General features: G+C 47.1%; 1 protein-coding gene across 4 annotated transcripts in view; it reads right to left on the minus strand.

The window, feature by feature from the left end:
• The window catches only part of PHLPP1 (PH domain and leucine rich repeat protein phosphatase 1), a 158,260-nt gene extending 137,384 nt beyond the window's left edge, over positions 1 to 20,876 (minus strand). For 3 of the 4 annotated variants that reach the window (XR_014513335.1, XR_014513336.1, XR_014513337.1), the window contains exon 1: positions 19,014 to 20,876. Coding sequence is in view for 1 of the 4 variants with exons in the window: in XM_083449263.1 (XP_083305389.1) it covers positions 19,014 to 20,655 (1,642 nt within the window). In the remaining 3 variants the exon portion in view is untranslated. The remainder of the gene's footprint in view (positions 1 to 19,013) is intronic. The other variant, XM_083449263.1, reaches the window with a different exon arrangement.
• Between the last annotated feature and the right edge of the window lie 289 nt (positions 20,877 to 21,165).

Raw genomic sequence — 21,165 nt, forward strand, 5'->3', positions numbered from 1 at the left:
TTATCCAAAAGAAAAATTATGACACACCCCACTCGGACGCTGAAAATTGCTAATCCTTCTGGAGGCGCTGGGGGTTGAACCCAAAGACTTTCTGCATGCTATACCACTGAGCTATAGGGCCTTCCCTTAAGACTCCAAGCTATGTCATTAACAGGGTGCCAAAAGGCTGGCACTCCTCATTCTTGAGTTTAGCAACGCAGAATGTCCTAAGCGGAGTCACATCAAAACCCTACAAAATAAGAGGAGCACAGAAACACCATTTGAGCTCTGTGTGCACAGGCAAGAAGGGAGAACAGAATACTTTCCACTCCCAAACTGCTTTTAGGGCCATTTTTTGTCCTTTACAGTGGTACCTGGGGTTAAGTACTTCATTCATTCCAGAGAAGAAGAAGAAGAAGACGAAGAAGAAGAGTTTGGATTTGATATCCCGCTTTATCACTACCCAAAGGAGTCTCAAAACGGCTAACAATCTCCTTTCCCTTCCTCCCCCACAACAAACACTCTGTGAGGTGAGTGGGGCTGAGAGACTTCAAAGAAGTGTGACTAGCCCAAGGTCACCCAGCAGCTGCATGTGGAGGAGCGGAGACGCGAACCCGGTTCCCCAGATTACAAATCCACCGCTCTTAACCACTACAGCACACTGGCTCTTCCCAGACCTCCCAGAGGTCTGTTCTTAACCTGAAACTGTTCTTAACCTGAAGCACCACTTTAGCTAATGGGGCCTCCGGCTGCTGCCGCGCCACCGGAGCACGATTTCTGTTCTCATCCTGAAGTAAAGTTCTTAACCCGAGGTACTATTTCTGGGTTAGCGGAGTCTGTAACCTGAAGCATATGTAACCCGAGGTGCCACTGTATATTGCTCTCATACACACATCATAAGGATTCAGCAGCACGCAAATCCTGAAACATAATATGGAGAAATCACATATAAGTTAATGCTGTCAAAGAGGACCCTGGGGCACACTTCACTTGGCAGGAAGTAATGTCTGCCTCTGGGTATCAACTATGCAAGAAGCAAGCCAACAGCAGCACAAAATATCTGCATTCCACTTTTAACCTAGGTGGATGTCCTGTAAACAAGACCTTATTCTGCAGTCACTGGATATCTCTGGGCCAGATTTAGCGGCAACAGCCCAGGGAACCATCTGGAACACCAGGGTTGGAGGCAGGTGGGGTAGGGGGTATTAACACAATAGCCGAAACAAAAGATACCAACTCAATCGCTGAAACAGAATAATACTAACTGTTCATCTTCGCTGGCAGAGCTACTAGCATCTCGGACCTACAGATATTTCACTTTGTTGAAAAGAATTTTCAGCAAGCAACGCAACACTAGTGCCTACTTAACATTGTGGGTATGAGGAATTGCAATCAGGTCCATGCATGAAAATTCATTGTTTTGTACATCAGAGATAAGTCATGCATGCAAATTGTGCATCGAAGTCATGAAACTGAATAGAAACGCAATAAAAAGTTAAACTATTTAGAAGTGGAATGGATGGGGCATTCATTCGGTCTAAGGCAGTGTTTCCCCACTATAGTTGTTTTTGGACTACAACTCCCATCATCCCTATCTAGCAAGACCAGTGGTCATGGGTCATGGGAATTGTAGTCCAAAAGCAGCCAGAGACCCAAGTCTGGGAAACACTGGTCAAATATCAACCCAGGGATATCACATCTCTACCCCTTTCCAAATCTGTTAATTACCAGGAACATGCAGACAGAAGAAATCTGTACTTTGATGTGTTCTTTTGTAGACACCTTTTTAATTCAGTGCAGCTGTAATATCTACAGAAACTCAGGCCTTCTGGCATACAGCTATCTAGCCAAGTGTGGTCGCACGCATACGGCAATCTCAGTAGCTGTTATGATGCAGGAAAGCAAAGGCATGCAACAGCCACTATCTATCACGATAATCTCTCATTCTTAACTTGGACCAAGTCTGAAGATGAACGATAATCTACTTTAAGTGCACGGCGCATCCTCATTTTACCACAGCTCTTAAGCGCCAATCATTTGTAGCCCTTGGAGGAAACCCTCGGAAGGAGACTCTTAACAACTCTGCTTCAGGAATTTAGTTTGTGATACTCATCTGGCTGTAACAAGATGAACTGCAAGCACTTGTCCCAAAATATGGGTTGCAATGTGCGGTGGCAACAGGGAAACAGCTACAGCCGTTATTCCCTTTGCAGCGAGGAAAACATGGTTTCATGTCTGCATGCAAGAAAAGACACCAATGGATCGGAATGCAGGAAACATAAAACCAGTTAACGTTTCAGGACAGGCAACAAGCAAAACCTTGTATAATGCCCAGGCAGGAAGGGTTAGCGTACACTATAGTAGGTAAAGGTAAAGGTACCCCTGACCATTAGGTCCAGTCGTGACCGACTCTGGGGTTGTGGCGCTCATCTCGCTTTATTGGCCGAGGGAGCCGGCGTACAGCTTCCGGGTCATGTGGCCAGCATGACTAAGCCACTTCTGGCGAATCAGAGCAGCGCACGGAAACGCAATTTACCTTCCCACCAGAGCGGTACCTATTTATCTACTTGCACTTTGACGTGCTTTCGAACTGCTAGGTTGGCAGGAGCAGGGACCGAGCAATGGGAGCTCACCCCGTCGTGGGGATTCGAACCGACAACCTTCTGATCTGCAAGTCCTAGGCTCTGTGGTTTAACCCACAGCACCACCCGTGTCCTTTCAACTATAGTAGATGCACCCCTAAATTGCAATTGTTTCTGATTAGAACTGCATTTCTTTCTCAAGCATTCAGAATTATCTACCAGCACTTTACGTAAACTGGCAATGGAATACTGGCAAAATATTCTTTGTTCGAGGGACAGAGTCTGGGAGTGACCATACTAGATACCTGACAACAACATTAGTTGGCAACAGGAGGGGGGGAAAGTTTAGTTTTCTCCCCCACCCTCCCCAGAGAAGCAGGCCTTTATAAATTCGGTTAACAAAGATAATGAGTTGTGCTGCCTACACAGTAACTCAGCCTACAGTTTTCGTTCCACTGCCTGGCCTTTAGAGAAACGCTTGAGATATGTATTTTTGCATTTGCTTTCGAGTTATACATTAATGTAGATATTTCTTCTCACCTGCCCCCCTTAATTGCGCCCCTTCTTAAGATTGCAAGATCATTTTGTGAAGAAAACAACAACAACATAACATTCAGAACAAGCATCCTGCAGAACACTGCAAGATGTTCAGTTAAACCTCATCTCTTGCAATCTGTGTGAACAAATATGTCATTTAGGTTGGACACGTGCTACTAAAATAGAAGAGCTGCAGTGCTTTCTGGCTTTAGTTTTCTTTTCACAGTGACCCAATCCATGAAAAACAAGAGAAAATTTATGAATGTTCAAACATGCTCAAGCTGCATTAGTAAAGGTAAAGGGACCCCTGACCATTAGGTCCAGTCGTGACAGACTCTGGGGTTGCGGCGCTCATCTCGCTTTATTGGCTGAGGGAGCCGGCGTACAGCTTCCAGGTCATGTGGCCAGCATGACTAAGCTGCTTCTGGTGAACCAGAGCAGGGCACGGAAACGCCGTTTACCTTCCCGCTGGAGTGGTACCTATTTATCTACTTGCACTTGACATGCTTTCGAACTGCTAGGTTGGCAGGAGCAGAGACCGAGCAACGGGAGCTCACCCTGTTGTGGGGATTCGAACCGCCGACCTTCTGATCGGCAAGTCTTAGGCTCTGTGGTTTAACCCACAGCGCCACCCGCGTCCCTTCAAGCTGCATTACTGATGCATTATTTTTTTAGAAAAAAGAAACAGGCATGTTGCATGTACTGCCACGCGTGCAGGATAACGCTGAGGCAATAAATGAACACTTATTGACACAAATACAACGGCAGTAAGTAGATCCAACATACGTCCCCTCACTCTGCCCTGGTTAGGAGTGAACTAGTTTGCGCAAAAGGAGTAAGAAAGGTGGACAGACCACTTTAGCAAACCAGGCACGGCAATATCACTCACAGAACAAATTAACTCGAGTGAAGTGGCATTGATTAATATGTTCATTATTCTGAATTGCAGAAAAGCAGACTAAGTGGTCAGGAAGCCGCAAGTAATCATCTTCACGGCAACGTAATGCATAATGGGAATTCCTATTTAGATGCAACTCACACTGCAGTCTTAATATTGTTTACTAAACATCAGGCGTCCTCTTATTACTGAAAGATTTGTTTTCAGTACTAACAATGGAGAGAGTGTCAAGGTGAGAGAGACCTACTTTCGCTTGCCTTTGGGGAGGAAAAAAACAATGAAACCGAGAAAGGATTCAGCTTTCGGTCGGCGGGGGGGGGGGGAGATCAGAAGGGCCCCCCTGTTCCATCAATAATATTTATAACAATTTAAAGTATCTAAGGGAGGCAGGTTAACAAAAAGAAGGCAAGCAGGCCAAATCCTCATCAGAGCCAGCTGGACAGTTCACTCCCCCCCCCAAAAAAAAAAAACACCAGTGACCACCTACTGCCCTGTGGGAGAGATCCTGGCACCTTCTTATACATTGGCATAATTTAATTTTAATGTTAGTTGCAAGCTACCTTGGAAGAATCTGCACCCTGAAAGGTGGGACACAATTGTAATAAAGTAAATAAAAGGCATAGGGACGCGGGTGGCGCTGTGGGTTAAAGCCTCAGCGTCTAGGGCTTGCCGATCGAAAGGTCGGCGGTTCGAATCCCCGCGGCGGGGTGCGCTCCCGTTGTTCGGTCCCAGCGCCTGCCAACCTAGCAGTTCGAAAGCACTCTCGGGTGCAAGTAGATAAATAGGGACCTCTTACTAGCGGGAAGGTAAACGGCGTTTCCGTGTGTAGCTCTGGCTTGCCAGAGCAGCAATGTCACGCTGGCCACGTGACCCGGAAGTGTCTTCGGACAGCACTGGCCCCTGGCCTCTTGAGTGAGATGGGCGCACAACCCTAGAGTCTGTCAAGACTGGCCCGTACGGGCAGGGGTACCTTTACCTTTACCTTTAAATAAAAGGCATTTCCCATAACCAGCGTGGACTTTTGGTTCTTCCTCGGCCTTCAGATGAGAAGAATATGCTTTGCTCGTTTGTGATCGAGCATCTGACGCCTATTTAAGCATTTCAAGTGCCCTGGAAGGAAGGCAGAAGATGGGCGCTGAATTTAGAGAGACTTCCGTTTCTGTGGCACAGATCTTGCCGAGGCGGTGGATAGTCAGTTGGCTGCACCAACCGATATATCACAATGTCTGAAATAAGGATGGAGATATGTAGGGGCATTGGCTGGCTTCACAGTCTTCCCCACATCGTGATTTTTGCATAGTGCGCGCACACACACTAGGGCTGGGCAAGGTATCGCTACATTATCAAAAAATTGGTTTGAAGACCACAGCACAGTAACAGCTTCATAATATTCAACATGGCAATATATCGCAAATCACGGTGTGTGTGTGCTATGAAAAAAATTGTGATGTGGGGAAAACCGTGAAGCCGGTCATCGCTTTTCTCGCGATTCCTTCTGCCCCTGTTGCTGCTCTGTACAGTTGTACCTTGGAAGTCAAATGGAATCCGTTCCGGAAGTCCGTTCAACTCCCAAAGCATTCGAAAATCAAAGTGCGGCTTCTGATTGGCTGCAGGAAGCTCCTGGAGCCAATCGGAAGCCATGGAAGCCCCGTCAGACACTACGCTTCCAAAAGAACATTTGAAAACCGGAACAGCCACTTCCGGGTTTCGATTGTTTGGGAGCCAAAATGTTCGAGAACTAGTTTGTTCGAAAACCAAGGCATGACTGTACTATGAAATAACAGTTGTAACAATATGTTAAAAGTAAGTAAAAATGTTATCAGTTTTAGACCCGCTAAGCAGCAGCAGTTTCCAGGACATTACCCTGTTCCACTCTACATAGTTACATCCTTATTTCTGACATCATGATGTATCAGTATATTGCAATGTTTAGCTTGTGATATATCACAAAGTTGAAAGCCACACATTGGCTCGGCCCTAACACACATCATGATTCACGATATATTGCCAGGTCAAGAATTATGAAACCGGTATCACAACATGGACTTCAAACCAGTTTTGGACGATATATCATCCAGCCCTAGTTGTTATCCAGGAAAAACATGATTTAAGCTCTCTCCTCAGATAATTTACCCAGTGGCTTCTTGGAGAAACACTCTATTTCCTCCCCTAGCCTTTGCTCCACATCAGATGAAAACATTAATGAGATTACGTACATGAAGCGCTTTGGGCAACCTGTTCTATAAGCACAAAGCACTGTGGCCCAATGGCTAAGAGCATTGCCCCATGACCCCTTTCCAAATTCAAGGTGACCCACAAGTTCAACCAGGAAAGGCTTGACTCAGTCAAACTCAATTGACCCATATCATCACCCCCCATATCATCACAGAAGGGTTCGTGAAAAGGAAACGGCAGCTGGAATGCTTAATTCCACCTACCCAACATCCGACTGCAATTTCAAAATTAGCACAACACCGTCGTTAGTCACTTCCTGCTCAAATCATGTTGCTACATAACACAGGGGTTTGAAGCGACAACTGTTGCATCCTCCGTGAGGAAGCTGTCGTTCTACACAGTTTAGATCAGATGCTGAAAAGTGTGCGCACCTTTCTGCACACTGAGGAGTATGAGCCACTCACAGCGAGGAAAGGACCTTGGCTGAGGGGAAGCCCAGATAGTTCTACAAGCCAAGACTTCAAGCATGGCAGTAGAGCTGAACAGAAGCCCTGCCTGCAGTTCAGTCAAAGTCCCAAACAGGAGCCACAGCAAATTGTGTCTGGCATAGCTATACTGGTTCTTCGGGAAACCTTGGCTCTTCCACAAAGGTTTTTGGTACATATATATTGCTGTGCAGAGTGGCTTTGGAACACACAATGGACAAGTTCAGAGAGCTTAGCTTAACAGGCATTTTCTATTTTAATTCTGAAATTTCATTTAGTATATTTCTGAAATTACACCGTGGTCCACAATGGGGCTTTCCTATTGCTGTGAACAAAGCAGGAAGTCTTTCATTAGGTATCTCATTTCATCCAAACCAGGAAACCATGGATAATAGTTTTGGAACACCACAGGGTATTAAGCCACCTTCAAAACACATCTCCATAACCTGACTTGTTCTAAAGCTACGGTTTCCCATTAAGACAAAACTGGGAACTTGGTTAATGGAAGACTTCCTGCTTTATTCACGTACTTAGATGGGAGGGAGAAGCAAGAGGACCAGTTGCACAGGGGAAAGTTTTATCATATCTTGCTTCTTTTTAAAGCTAAAATATGATCACCTTCTTTCTTTTGAGAATGGACAGAACCATATCACAGAACCTTTCAACAGCAAAGCCAACCCACAATACATGATGAGATTGCCCCAGACTACAGAATGGGGTCAGGTTAATGCTACAAACAAGGCAAGACCACAGTGTTTTTTTTTGCTGGATCCTTCCTTGTGCTCCATATCTCATTTGTAGGCAGGAGGAAAGGGAAAGGAGGACACCTTGCTACTCACAAGAAGCAGGGTGTCCTTTTAAATCGCTTATAACATTCCCTCAAAAGCTCATGTGTCTATTATCTATTGTGTTCATATGCACCCCACCCTACCAACTAAAAGTTAAAATATACCACGGATACAATCCCTCTGCCCCGGCTTAAGTACAACTGTTCACACATGGCGGGGAGGGATCACCACACAGTCCAACATAAGCTCACACAACACTACGCCACAGCTAAAGCCAATAAACAAAAGAGAAGAGTGAGCAGGAACCACATGTTCCCAAGGAAAGCATTCAATGTGCAATCCACTGCGTGCAGACAGCCAGGGGTACAAATGAACTGTGTTAAGAAAGTGTCCCCCATCACTCTTAAAGCATGCTAAGAAGGAACAAAAGAGCTGAACCATTATCCTACACGGGATACATACAGTGGTACCTCAGGTTACATACGCTTCAGGTTACAGACTCTGCTAACCCAGAAATAGTGTTTCAGGTTAAGAATTTTGCTTCAGGATGAGAACAGAAATCGTGCTCCGGCGACGCAGCGGCAGCAGGAGGCCCCATTAGCCAAAGTGGTGCTTCAGGTTAAGAACAGTTTCAGGTTAAGAACGGACCTCCGGAACGAATTAAGTACTTAACCCGAGGTACCACTGTACTTAAGTCTGGTTCATGCCATCTAAGTTATGTTTTAGATCATTGCAAAAGAGCTAAAACAAATATTGTGCTTGCACAATTTCCCTCCTCTTTCCATGTTACAAACGGACTCCAGAAAACCGTGGTTTGTTCTAAAGTCACTCAATAACCAAGACCTGAAACCACAGTTTGTTCCCGAATTAGTTTTTACTAACTTTGGTTAGAATAAACCATAGCTCCCAACAATGGAATATAATGCAGAACTGCAGATGGTCCTAAAATACAAGCAAATGTTTCACACTCCTCTTATGCACAAAAGAAAGCGGATAATCTTGCAGCCCTCTGGTTTGCTCGCAATTACCTAAAGCAGAGATTCATAACCTTTCTTGGCAAGAGTGTCATATTCACCTTTGATCAATCTTCCAGGAACCACATGCCAACCATGGGTGAGGCTAACCTCTACTCTCTCACCTACAGACAGTGATGTGGTTTCTTGGAAAAAAAGAAGTATGCATCTAACACGTTGCATGCTTATTTAGTTTTATTACATAAACAAAGTTAAAAACTTTGAAACTACCAAGCTTGCTTAATGCTGTGTTTGCAATAGGCATCTATTCATTACTCAACAACTTGTGAAATGCAAAAATAAAGCACGGGGGGGGGGGGTAAAATTTCACTCCACATTGCAGGGAACATGACCTTCTCCTCAGATATAACTCACTACCTTCTCCAAACCTAGTAACCTCTATAGATTTTTTTTTTAACTACAATTTCCATGAGCCTCAGCCAGAATGACAAATGATCGAGCATGATGGGAGTTGTTGTCAAAAACATTTGGAGAGCAGCAGCTGGGGAACACAAGTTTAGGTGAACATCTGAACTGGGTCACACAGAAACATAATTCGGGGTGTGTGATATTGTGGACTTCAAGGAAGAAGTTTGCAGAATGTCCAGATGCTAAAAAATTGTAATCTCATGGGGTGGATCTAGAACACTGGCCCATTGTTTCGGAACAAAGAGAAGTGTTCTCAAGAGTGATTAGAGCGGAAACGTATTTATAAAAAATATATTTGTGCAGCTCTAGAATTTTTTTAAAACTAACAACTTGGAAAGAGAGCATTTTCAGGTATCTGTGGCCTTGCAATGCTGAATCCCATCCATATTTCCTGTTTGGGGGGGGGCATGAAATCCAAGGAAGTTTTTCCATTTAGCCTTTTTAAGCCAATAAGATAAGTAAACAAAAAGCAAGCAAAAAAAAACTGGTGAGAAACTGTTTGGATCAGAGCTCTGAATTCTCTTTCCCTGTGTTCCAAGGGCTTTCATGTAGACGTACACCACTTGACAGATTGTATGAAGCGTCTAATGTTCTAAGTGGAACAGATGGATATTTTAATTGCAAAGAGCTCCAAGGTATATCAATACCGCCATCACCAAGAGGGGAGTTGCTACAAAACTTCCAAGTCACGGTGTCTGATGATGAAAGGCAAAAGAATTATCAGCTGGGCAGCCTTTCGGCTCTCAAAAGAAATGACTAACAGCCCAAGCAAAGTGAAACAGGACAAAACTGGTTGGAGAGATGAGGACTCTAGCCATTTACTGCGTGCGCCTCCAAGTATTGTATTCATTTATGGCTGAAATCCCTAAGCACACTTCCTAGGAAGTAGGTCCCAGGAGAACTTGCTTTGAAGAAAATGCACTTCAATGGGCTGGCTAGGACTGGAGGGAGTTGTGCAGGCATAGGCAAACTCGGCCCTCCAGATGTTTTGGGACTACAACTCCCATCATCCCTAGCTAACAGGACCAGTGGTCAGGGATGATGGGAACTGTAGTCTCGAAACATCTGGAGGGCTCAAGCTTGGGAGAAGCAAAATGACAGGAAGGATTCTAAACCTGCAGGACCAGGGATTTACAGAAGATTGGAAGAAGTATATGAATTATTTGAAGAGCAACTGTAATCAATAAATTACGCTAGTAGGACTACAAGAAGTTTTGTAAGGAGAAATATACGAAGTGTTACAAAGTAGAAAAAGATAGAGATATTGGTTATGAGTTTGAAATGTAATAGGGAAAATAAGAAATGCATTCTAAGAGATTAGATGGGAAAATTTTCAGACAGGATTGATGGAAGTCAAAAAATTGAATAAGATGTAGAAGTATGTTTAATTACTGTTGAAAATAATATGTTAAAAAACTAATAAAAAACTATATATATAAGAAAATGCTCTAGCTGAAAATGAAGACGTCTCTTCTGCAGCCTCATCTGCCTTTTCCAAGTCAAAACGAGACCAATTTCCTGCATTACAGGGGGTTGGACTAGATGACCCCTAGGAGTCTATGATGCCATCAAGCACAAACAGCTTTCAGGAAAACTGCTTTTGAGAAGTGTTCATGTGACAAAGCTATCAGATGGAAGCTTCTACTAGTGCAACGGACCCTGAAGTCTTCAGCGTATAGAAATTTGTATGGAAGATCCATCCATGCTCCAAGCACTAAGGTACCATAGTTATCGTCAAGTGCATGTTAATGTTATAAAGAAAAAGGTGCTCAAAAGTCCCTGAAGTGGGTAATTTTAGCAGCACAATTCTCATTTCAGATGAAATGCTCGTTGGCAAATGTCTACCTTATTCCAAACTCTAATAAGAAGCTACAGCAAAGTATGCATTGTAAAGTCTGGTTCATCATGGTCACATTCATCTCCATCTAATTTTTTTAGAATAATTGAAGCTGGATGGGTAAAGGTAAGAGTGTTCCATAAGATCATATCTTTACGCAGAAACAGAAAAGTTTATAACTTGAGTTCAAGAAGCAAATATGACTGTACACCACTCATATGGTTTCTGGTAGTAATTCTGCAAAGCCCAACCCAATTGCTCCCCAATTAAGAGTAAGAGGCTTGTAACGGAGCTGTGAATTCTTATCAAATGCTGCTCATCCACCAACAAACCAATCCAACCACAAGGCTGGTTAAAAAGTTATGGTTAAGTTAAGCTGCGGTATTTCAAACACTGCCTCTCCTTAAAGCAAAAAACCAAACACATCTCGTCTACAACACCAATACAGTGTTAGAAACTGAAACACACTCTCTCTCTATATATATATGCAGTCATACCTCGGGTTACAGCCGCTTCAGGTTGCATTTTTTCAGGTTACGCACCTCACGAAACCCGGAAGCACCGGAACGGATTACTTCCGGGTTTTGGTGGTCATGAATGTGCGGAAGCGCTAAATTGCGCTTTGCATATGTGCAGAAGCGCCGAATCGCGCATGTGCAGATGCGCCACTGCAGGTTGCGAACATGCATCCCGCATGGATCATGTTCGCAACCCGAGCATCTACTCTGTGTGTGTGTGTACAATTGCCAAATCATGCCTTAAACTTGGGTTAAAAATGAATGTCTAGGTGCCCTGTTTTTGTTTTGCAGTGGACATTATTTATTATTATTATCATTATTATTACCATAATAATATCAAAATTTTCAGAAGTAGGGAGTCCGTGGCTTGCTTTTGGAAAATTGGTGGTCCTCAGTAATTGGCTAATTGGGAACCACTGAACTAGACAATTAAATGTAAGGAACAGGATTCCATACTGTTCTTCCTTGAAACCAATGGGAGGTCTTTCCCAGTTAGGTATCAATATGCATTACCACATCAGAGCTTCTGACTCCGATGTTACGCCCGCAAGGTAACTCTTGTCGACTTCAGGAACACTTTCAGAGAACTTCCCCTACGCTGCGCGTGGAAGAGTCAAAACACCTGCACGGCAAGGAGAAAAGAGCAGCAGCACAATTTCTGACGGAACAAAGGTGAGGAGTGTCAAGAAGAGAATAGATGCATCAGGACGAGCAGTTGGATATTGTAGTTGAGAGCGCTCATGCTACATGAAGCAGACTTGACATTTATTGTGACAGAGGCTTCCACGGTGCTAAAATACAGGGTACTGCTAGTGACTGCGCACTCAACGTTGGAATTTAAGAGGGCGCCTTGCCGAAAGGCTTTCTACCACACATCCAAGCATAATGCTGCAGGACAGAGAGGGAAGCAGTTAACATCTAGCAAACTTGCCTACCAACTACCGAAAGCACAGCAGGCGGGCAGTGAGGCACCGGCTCAATAAACACAACCCATGAAGTTGCTTGTGAAACATGAAGCTATTTATCCCTAGGGCTGTGGTTTTCAACCAGTGTGCCGTGGCACCCTGGGGTGCCTTGAAGGATGGTCAGGGGTACCTCTTGTGTCTCTGCCTCCCAAAGGATTACACAACTGTTTGTTGCAGCAGCCCCTCCTACAAAGCTCTGAAGAATGGCGCCACTGGCGCTGGCCAGGGGTGCTGGTTGCCAGGAGCTGAGGTGGCCTCGCAAGCAAGTAGGTGAGGGAGCCCAGCCAGCCAGTCTGCCAGCCCTTGCTGTTGGGAATGGACAGACAAATGGGAGGTCGGCTAGTCTTCCTTGTGCTTGCTGTGTGCAAGGCCTGCCTGGGAGCTGAGTGCCCAGTGCTGAATGGGAGCCTTTGCACCATACAGGCCCAACAGTGCCCGCTGTTCCCACTCCTGCCTTGCAAGGTGCTGGCCTCACATTCACCTTTGGCCAGTTTCCACTGTGCCAATAAGGCTGGGGGCATCCTCTTCCCAGGCCCCTGTGGGGCAGTGTGAAGAGGCACCTCTCTAGGGAGGCAGCTCAGAGACCGGGGGGAGTAGAACATGCTGCCCAGAGGACTCCCAAGGAGAAGGGAGAGGCGGCTGAGGGATAACTCCACAAGGGAGGGTGCTTAAAACGGGGTGAGGGGCTGCCAGCTCTGCAGGCAAGGGGTGACGTAACTGGGCTTCTGAGCCCTACAGGGGTGGTGCAGAAATAAGGGTCAAGGGAGCCGGGGACTCAAAAAGTTTGAAAACCTCCGCCTCTGGGGAAAGGGCTCTTCCACCTCTTCCAATCTATCTGACAATACAGACTAGCATGTATTTTGACACTTCTCTACATGCTTCAGGTTCACCTACCGATAGTCCCAGCTCTGCTACTTTTATTTCAAAATCTATCAGCTTAACACCCTCGCAAATAAAACAGAGGGAGGAACAACACGGAAATCAAAAACACATAAGGAAGGTGCGTGGTTTAATTCTGTCTCTTTTGACATCACCCATTCTGGCTGAGAGGATGTTGTCAGCCTGGGTGACTTCAGTAGATTTTTCCATGACACATAAACCCATTGAAGATTTCATAATTATGTCACGCCTTCCTGAAAAAATTACGAATTTCAAAAGTGGGGGGAGGGGGAGAGAGAGGAAAAAAGCCTGCCCATCTTGTGAAAAACAAGACAGTTTTTAACAAAACAGTACTTGCAAGTTTTCACACTTTGAAACTTCAATGAAATCTACAATATAAGGCATGGCATGTATTATACGGACACTGGCTATAAATAGATTTCACAATGGAAAGTTAAGCTTTGATGAGCCCTTTTCTGCTGCAAACATTACAGAGCTTGCAGAAGCCTGCAGGTTAACTTGCACATCCCTCTCTACGCTCCCCAAAAGCAGAACAGTTTGTACTAAGCATTAAAAACCAACTCCATTTTTGCGCGGAAAGAAACCCACAACAACCCAAGATTAAGATTCAAGAACAAAACTGAAAAGCTCCTCAAATAAAAGACCATCATTACAACCTTTATTACTATAACCTTTTCCATTCTTGCAAGTGCCAGATTTTAGAAGTTCGGGTTCAGTAACTGGGAATGTGTATGTTACAGGTAAGGAGAGTTGCACAGTTAATGTGCGTAAACACCTGGGGATTGTGCACATAATCCATATGTGAAGATTACGCACATTCCCCAGCCTCTCTGTCTCTCTTAATTTCTATATTGTCTTTCATCCAAAGATCACAGGGCAGTTTAAATATAAAAAACACAATACATACCATAATAACAAACAAAAACAATACCCCCCCCCCACAAAGTTATATGCATACCTGCCAACAGATGTTGGGGAATTCCCTCTCAACAGGATTTTGTACATTCTCCAGGCATTGTGCATAATTACCCCAACATATACTCATTCATGGACTACGCCAATGAAATGAAATAAAGAGTGCTCAGATTATTCTAAGACTGTCTGAACAGTGCATGTTTACTCGGCTCCCAATATGTCAATGAGTCTTACTCTCAGGAAAATATACATGGGTCAAAGGCCTTAGATGTGTGCTTTCAGGTTTCTCCTTTAATTGCTTCTCATTCTCCAAGTACTGTATGAACCTTCATCGACAATCAGCAAGGGGGTTAGGAAGCCACAGAAAAGTAATCTCAAAGCAGCTAAGCCTAACTTCCAATCACTGATGCAAGAGGCCATTCAACAGGCACATATATGAATGAATGCCAGTTTATTTGAAACAGAGTTAATTGCTCTCTTAATATTTGTGTGTATTTCTTTAAAACCCATGCTATGCTTGCCCTAGAGAAGGGTAGGCAACCTAAGGCCTGTGGGCCGGATGCGGCCCGATCGCCTTCTCAATCCAGCCCGCGGACGGTCCAGGAATCAGCGTGTTTTTACATGACTGTGGGCTAAACCACAGAGCCTAGGACTTGCCGATCAGAAGGTCAGAGGTTAAAATCCCCACGACAGGGTGAGCTCTCGTTGCTCGGTCCCTGCCCCTGCCAACCTAGCAGTTCGAAAGCATGTCAAAGTGCAAGTAGATAAATAGGTACAGCTCCGGCGGGAAGGTAAACGGCGTTTCCATGCGCTGCTCTGGTTTGCCAGAAGCAGCTTAGTCATGCTGGCCACATGACCCGGAAGCTGTACGCTGGCTTCCTCGGCCAATAAAGCGAGATGAGCGCTGCAACCCCAGAGTCGGTCACGACTGGATCTAATGGGCAGGGGTCCCTTTACCTTTTTAATGTGTCCTTTTATTTAAAATGCATTTCTGGGTTATTTGTGGGGCCTGCCTGGTGCTTTTACATGAGTAGAATGTGTGCTTTTATTTAAAATGCATCTCTGGGTTATTTGTGTGGCATAGGAATTTGTTCATTTTTTTTTTCAAAATATAGTCCAGCCCACCACATGGTCTGAGGGACGGTGGACCGGCCCACGGATGAAAAAGGTTACTGACCCCTGCCCTGGAGTACTTTTATTCCTCACCCCACCCCACCCCACCCCCCAAAAAACACCAGTGGAGTCTCACTTAAAATCTAGCGAATTGCCTCCAGCCACAACTTTAAAATCCTGCTTGGAACTACCTAATGGCAAACAATAATTTGCTGCAAACTCTTTGTAGAGCAAGCAAGGGGATAAAAAAAGAGAAAGAAACCAAAAACGCTGCACACACAAGCCCCTGGGAAGAAGCAGATATTTTAAGCAAGTTGTAAATGGGCCAGTTAAACAGCATCACCTCCACATAGAAGACTCAAATAAGGGCAGGGCTTATGAACCTTCAATACACAGGTAGAAGGAATTTTGGCAGGTACAGTTACTGAAATCCAAGCATTTTAGTACTTCAAAAGGGCGCTGCTTGGATGAACTGCTTTGCGTCAGCTACCCCTACCTGCAGCCAAGGTTCCCTCTACAAGGTTTGAAAATACATGCAGTGTTAGAAACTCAGATATATAAGATAATCGCCAAATTGCACCTTAAACCTAGGTTACAGTTGCCACAACGGAATGTCTAGGTGCCTTTTTTTTGCAATGACATTTATTATTAATAATTTCATTTCTATTATCAATTTCATTTCTATTTTAAAGGGAAAACCCCTCCAAAGTGGTTTATAACACATTCGAAATCAAATGAAACAATCCAGACTAACACAAATTCAAGCTTGAAGGAAAATATTTCAGGTGCTTCTCTGAGTGACATTTGGTTTTCCCCATATTTGTGTACCTACTTAATATATAGAGCTTAATTTGCAGAAGAACTCTAGGAAGCCAGTCTGGTGCAGTGGGTAAGACTAGGACCTGGGACATCAGGGTTCAAATCACCACTCAGTCCTGAACCTCACTTTGGTCCTGTAACAGCCTAACCTATCTCACAGGGTCATTGTAGGGGTTAACAGAGGAGGGGAAAGAACCACATGCTCCTTGGGGGGAAAAGTGGGATATAATTACAACAAATAAGCTCTTCTGATTACCTGCTTAAGAAAGCTGGCGGGGCCAGCCAGATGGAGATGTCAGTTGCCAACCTGACACCCAGTGAGCTCCATGTGGTCGCGACTGGACCTGCACCAGTTGCAAAACGCACCTGGCGCCTGGCTAATTTCGAACACGGCACCAAGGTGGTGAACGTCCATTCATAACCCAGTTGATTTAACATGCCCAATTTAGGTTATTTTAATTTCTGTGTATTTGACCAGCTATCTTCTCTTCTCCCCTAGGGCTCAATTTGGTAAGTCTTTAAGAGGCAAAGGATTTTACATACTGCATAAAAAATAATAATCGCATTGAAGTCTACAATAGCTACTAAGATAGCTTGTAAACACAACTGCTTAATATCACACCATGATTGTGACAATTGCTAGAGGAGAATTGTTTGCATGACAGTGGGAACATGCCTGTTTACAGGCAACAACCTTGCAAGGTAGATTAGTCTGAGAAGGCTGGTCCAAGGTCATCCAGTGAGCTTCCCTGCTAAGCAGCTATTTGAACCTGGGTGTCTCGAGTCTTAGTTCCACTGACTCTCATTACATTCAACTGACCTTCACCAACTTCACCCGCCCCTTATGTTACAAGACTACAACTCCCATCATCCCCAACTATTGGTTAAACTAGCTGGGATTGATGGGAATTGGAGTCCAAAAGATATTAAAGTCATCAGGATGAGGAATGCTGCATTAATAATAATAATAATAAAGATTACAGAATAGACAATACGTACCTGTATCTGATTACAAAGAGAAGCAGCAACATACAAGAAAAGGCCTTATTTAGATTTGAAATGTATGGATTCTATCCGTGACATTCACACACAACAGAAACTTGGAACCAAGGCTGTCTTCAGCTCCTGTTCCTCTACAAATATTCTCGGCCTACATAGACCAGCAAAACATTTCCTTAAAAGCTAGCTTATACAACTGTTACGCATTCAAGCTGAAGACAGCTCAGCCAGGGTCTCGTTTGGCCACCTGTCCAGGATGGCAAATGGTAGGAATGGTGATTGAACATCAGGGAGCTCACAATACGGACAAAAAGGGGCTGTCGGGCTACATTTGGCTTCTGCGGTATCAGGCCTACCTGATATTCAAAGAAAGCAAAGCGTATTTAAAAACTGAAATGGAAAAGCTGAAAAAATGCATCTGTCTGGAGACAGCTCAGCTCACTCAGGTGGGTCCAGGCTTTGCAGCTTTCCCACATTTTGTACGGAACAAGCAATACAAGGAAAGAGAGCTTCACCCAAAACGAAACACAGGGCATCCAATTTAACCCTGAAACTACAGCGCCTTAACAGAAAGATCAATTATGGCACAGCCCAGAGCTCCTCCTCTCATCCGAAAGGTCATTCAAAGCATGACTCACCTTCCTATGTGCACATTTTCAAGCAGTAAAGGAAATCTATATGGCAGTTAAACATGCAACACTAATATAAATGTTGTTGACAAGACAGGAACTTTCAGGTGCTGTTATTGACCAAGACAAAAGCCTGCCTTCAGTCTATATTGAGAAGCCAATCTTAAACCATGCTAACTGTAGAGAAATCTCAGACTTCATTGGACTCGCTCCCACAACTATGTAAAGAAACACAATCCCATACATATATCATGGAGTCCACTGGTTGAACAGACTCTGGAACTGGGCCTTAGATCTAGACGCCCACCCCATTACAAATAGGTAGAGAACCATACATTGTGTACTCAGCAGATTAAGACATGTGATATTTCATTAATATACCGTACATGCAAATTTGCCCTGGAAAAATGATGACAATTCTGGTTAAGAGGAGATAACCCCCTCTTTCCATCTGACAAGACTCAGCGTTTTTATTTTTGCTACAGCAGGTACTTGAAAAATAGCCACTTGATCCTATCACAGGTAGCTGAACAAAACAGCTAAGAAGCACAATGATGCCTCTGTGCGTAGCTTTTTTAAGGTGAACAGAAGAGGGGGAGAAAATGCTTCTACACAATGGTATTCTGATTCCAAGCATGTTTACATGGAAGCAAAAACCCAGCAATTTTAAAGGACCTCACCTCCAGCATATATATTGTTCTAAGACTGTAGCATAAAGGAAGACCTAGAGGACAACCTTTCCATGTTAGCCTGATGTACCTGAAGAGCACTTAAGCAGCAAACAGGTTTCAAGGTGAGCTGAGCTACAGTTTCCAACAGGTCCTCCCCAAACACCCCTTTTGAAACTCTTACCTCCCCCTCCCCCCAAGGCCCTTACCCAGCTATAAAACAGACTGGGGGAAATGACTCTAGATTCAGGTAGGTAGCCTTGCTGGTCTGACGCAGTAGAAATATATTTTAATTTTTTTTAAAAAAAATGTCCAGTAGAGACCAACTAAGTTTGTTCTTGGCATGAGCTTTCGTGTGCATGCACACTTCTTCAGATAAAATGACTGGGGGAAATGACTGAATGGTGTCAGAATCCCAAAACTTCTGGCCTCCACTGGAAAGTTCCCAAAGCATGACAATGCCAAGGCCGGGAAACATTTGCCACCTTTGCAAGATGTGATCACACCCCTCTCCCCAAACCTCCCACACACACAGGCCTTTAGTTCGTGCATCAATATTGTTTGCTCACTCCACCAATTAACCTGCAGATCGGGAACAGATTTTCACATTTTCTCCATTTCTGCAGCAGACCCTCATTTCTGAGGAAGCGCACCAAGGGTGTAGTGGGCTGGGTAGCATCCACGCTGTCCTGTGAACACGAAAACAAGCATGCGCGCCTTTCACACACACACACCCCTTCATACATAATTCCTTCCTCACCCACCTGCATAGAAGCGGATGAGGCAGCCGGTCTCCGAGTCCATGCCCTCCTCCTGCACCCGCCACAGGTCCCGGAAGCCCAGCTGCGAGAGGTAGTCGTTTTGGACCTGCAAGGGCTGCTCGTGAGGCTCCAGCCGGCGGGCGGTCTCCCCATGCAGTTGCACGTACAAGGCCGGAGGCTGCGGCGGGGAGGAGGCGGCGGCGGCATCCCCGGCGGAAGAGGGATCCCCTCCCGGCGCCTTCCCCGCGCCGGGGGACTCCCCCGCGGCTCTGCCCCCCCGGGGGTTCTCCGCGTGCGCCGACGGCAGGCCGCCCAGGCGGGCCCGGCGGCTCCTGCCAGGCCCCGATCCGGCCCCTTCCCCCTCCGCCGTTGCCGGCCCAGGAGGAGGAGGGTCCGCCTCTAACTCCTCCGACGAAGACGAGGAGCCGCCGCCGCCGCTGTAGGCGTCCAGCCGGTCCGAGGTGCTCTCCGCGCTGGGGCTGAAGCTCTCCGTGTCCGAGCCCCCCAGGAGGGACGGACAGGAGAGCGGCGGGCCCGATAGGTAGAGCTGCGCAGGTGGCGGAGGAGGAAAGGCCCGCCCGGGGCTGCAGTCGGAGGGCGACAGGCAGGGGCGGCCACCTGCGCGGCCGTTCTCCCCGCCGCCGAGAACCAAGCGCCCCGGTCGGGGAGCCGCCTCGCCGCCGCCCCCCAAACCGCTGGGGGTCCCCCGACGGTTTCGCGGCCTCCTCCCGGCCGGTATCGGGGTCAGGCTGCCAGCTGGGCAAGTCGAAGCCTCCGCGGGGCCGGGCAGCGCCTCTTCTGCTCCCCCGGGCTCGGCGGACGGGTCTGCCGCAAAATCGCCGTCCATTTCTCCTTCATCCTCCTCTTCTTCCTCCTCATCCTCCCCTTCTTCTTCATGGGGGCCGCGCGCCTCTGCGGTGGTTGCTGCTGCCGCCGCCGCCGCCTTCCCTAAGACCCGGACGGCGCTGCTGCCCGCTCCACGGTGCCCGAGCTGTAACAACCGCGACGCCACCTCGGCCGCCGTCGTCTCCAGGGTGCAAAGCACCGGCCGCAGGTAGCAGCCGCCGCCGCCCCCTCGCTGCTGGTGATGGTGGTGGTGGTGGTAGTAGTAGACATGGACGCATCCCCGCTGGAGGTCCCGTCGCACCCAGTCCCGCTCCGGCGGCTGCAGAGGCTGGAGCTGCCGGGGCGGCTTGGGCAGCAGGAGTAGCGCCTTCCGATCCAGGCTGCGGGTGCCCAGCGAGGCGGCGGCAGCGGCGGCGGCGGCCGAGGAGGAAGACGACGACGACGAGGAGGAGGCGGCGGCCGAGAGGTTCCTTTTCAGTCTGCCCCTCCGCAGCAGAAGCGAGTTGGCGCCGCCGCTGCTGGGGACGGCCGCCGCTGCCGGAGTCCCGTTGGCCGCCAGCGTGAGGGAAGCCGCGCCGCCGCCGGCTCCAGCCGCGGCCCCTCGCCTCCTTCGCCGCTGCGGGCCGCCCCCGGCTACACCCTCTGCTGCTGCGATAGCAACGGCTGCTGCTGCCTCGCCGCTTCTCAGCGGGCCCTCGGTGCCGGCCTGGCCCGTGTAGCCGGGCCGCTCCCGCTTGCCGGCCGTCGGGGCCGCCGCCGCTGCCCTGCTCCCGCGCTGAGGTTGCTGCGCAGGTTCCATTGTGGAACGCGGAGACACGCCGCGTTCCAAAGCGGCGGGCGGGGGGCGGGGGGAGCGCGATTATGTAGCAACTGCGAACATTCCGTCGCTGTCGCCGCGTTCCATTCGGCTCAAGCCCGCCGCCGCCGCCGCGCAGCTGCTGCCAGCGCCATTAGGGACTGGAGGGTGGGGGGAGGATCAGGAGCAGCAGCAGCAAGCAAGCAAGCAAGCAGCCACCGCCTCCTCCGCCTCCTCCTCCCACCCGGCCCGGCCTCCACTTCGGAGGCTCCTTATGAATATTAATTGCAGCAGGCCTCGTCGGAGCGGCGCGATTTTTCGTCTCTTGCACCCCGCCTCCCAGTTCCCTCTATTAGCAACGCCTTCTCAATATTCATGAGGAGGGGGGGTGACGCCATCCCTCGTGAGGTAGCAGGGGGCGGGGCTCCGGCGATAAACAAAACGTGACAACCTGCGCCGCTTTTCTCTCTTTTACCCACCCACCCACGAGGAGGAGCGTGGGAAGCCCGACGC

The sequence above is a fragment of the Podarcis tiliguerta genome, assembly GCF_965153285.1.
Source record: "Podarcis tiliguerta genome assembly, chromosome: 7".
Taxonomy (NCBI): Eukaryota; Metazoa; Chordata; class Lepidosauria; order Squamata; family Lacertidae; genus Podarcis; species Podarcis tiliguerta.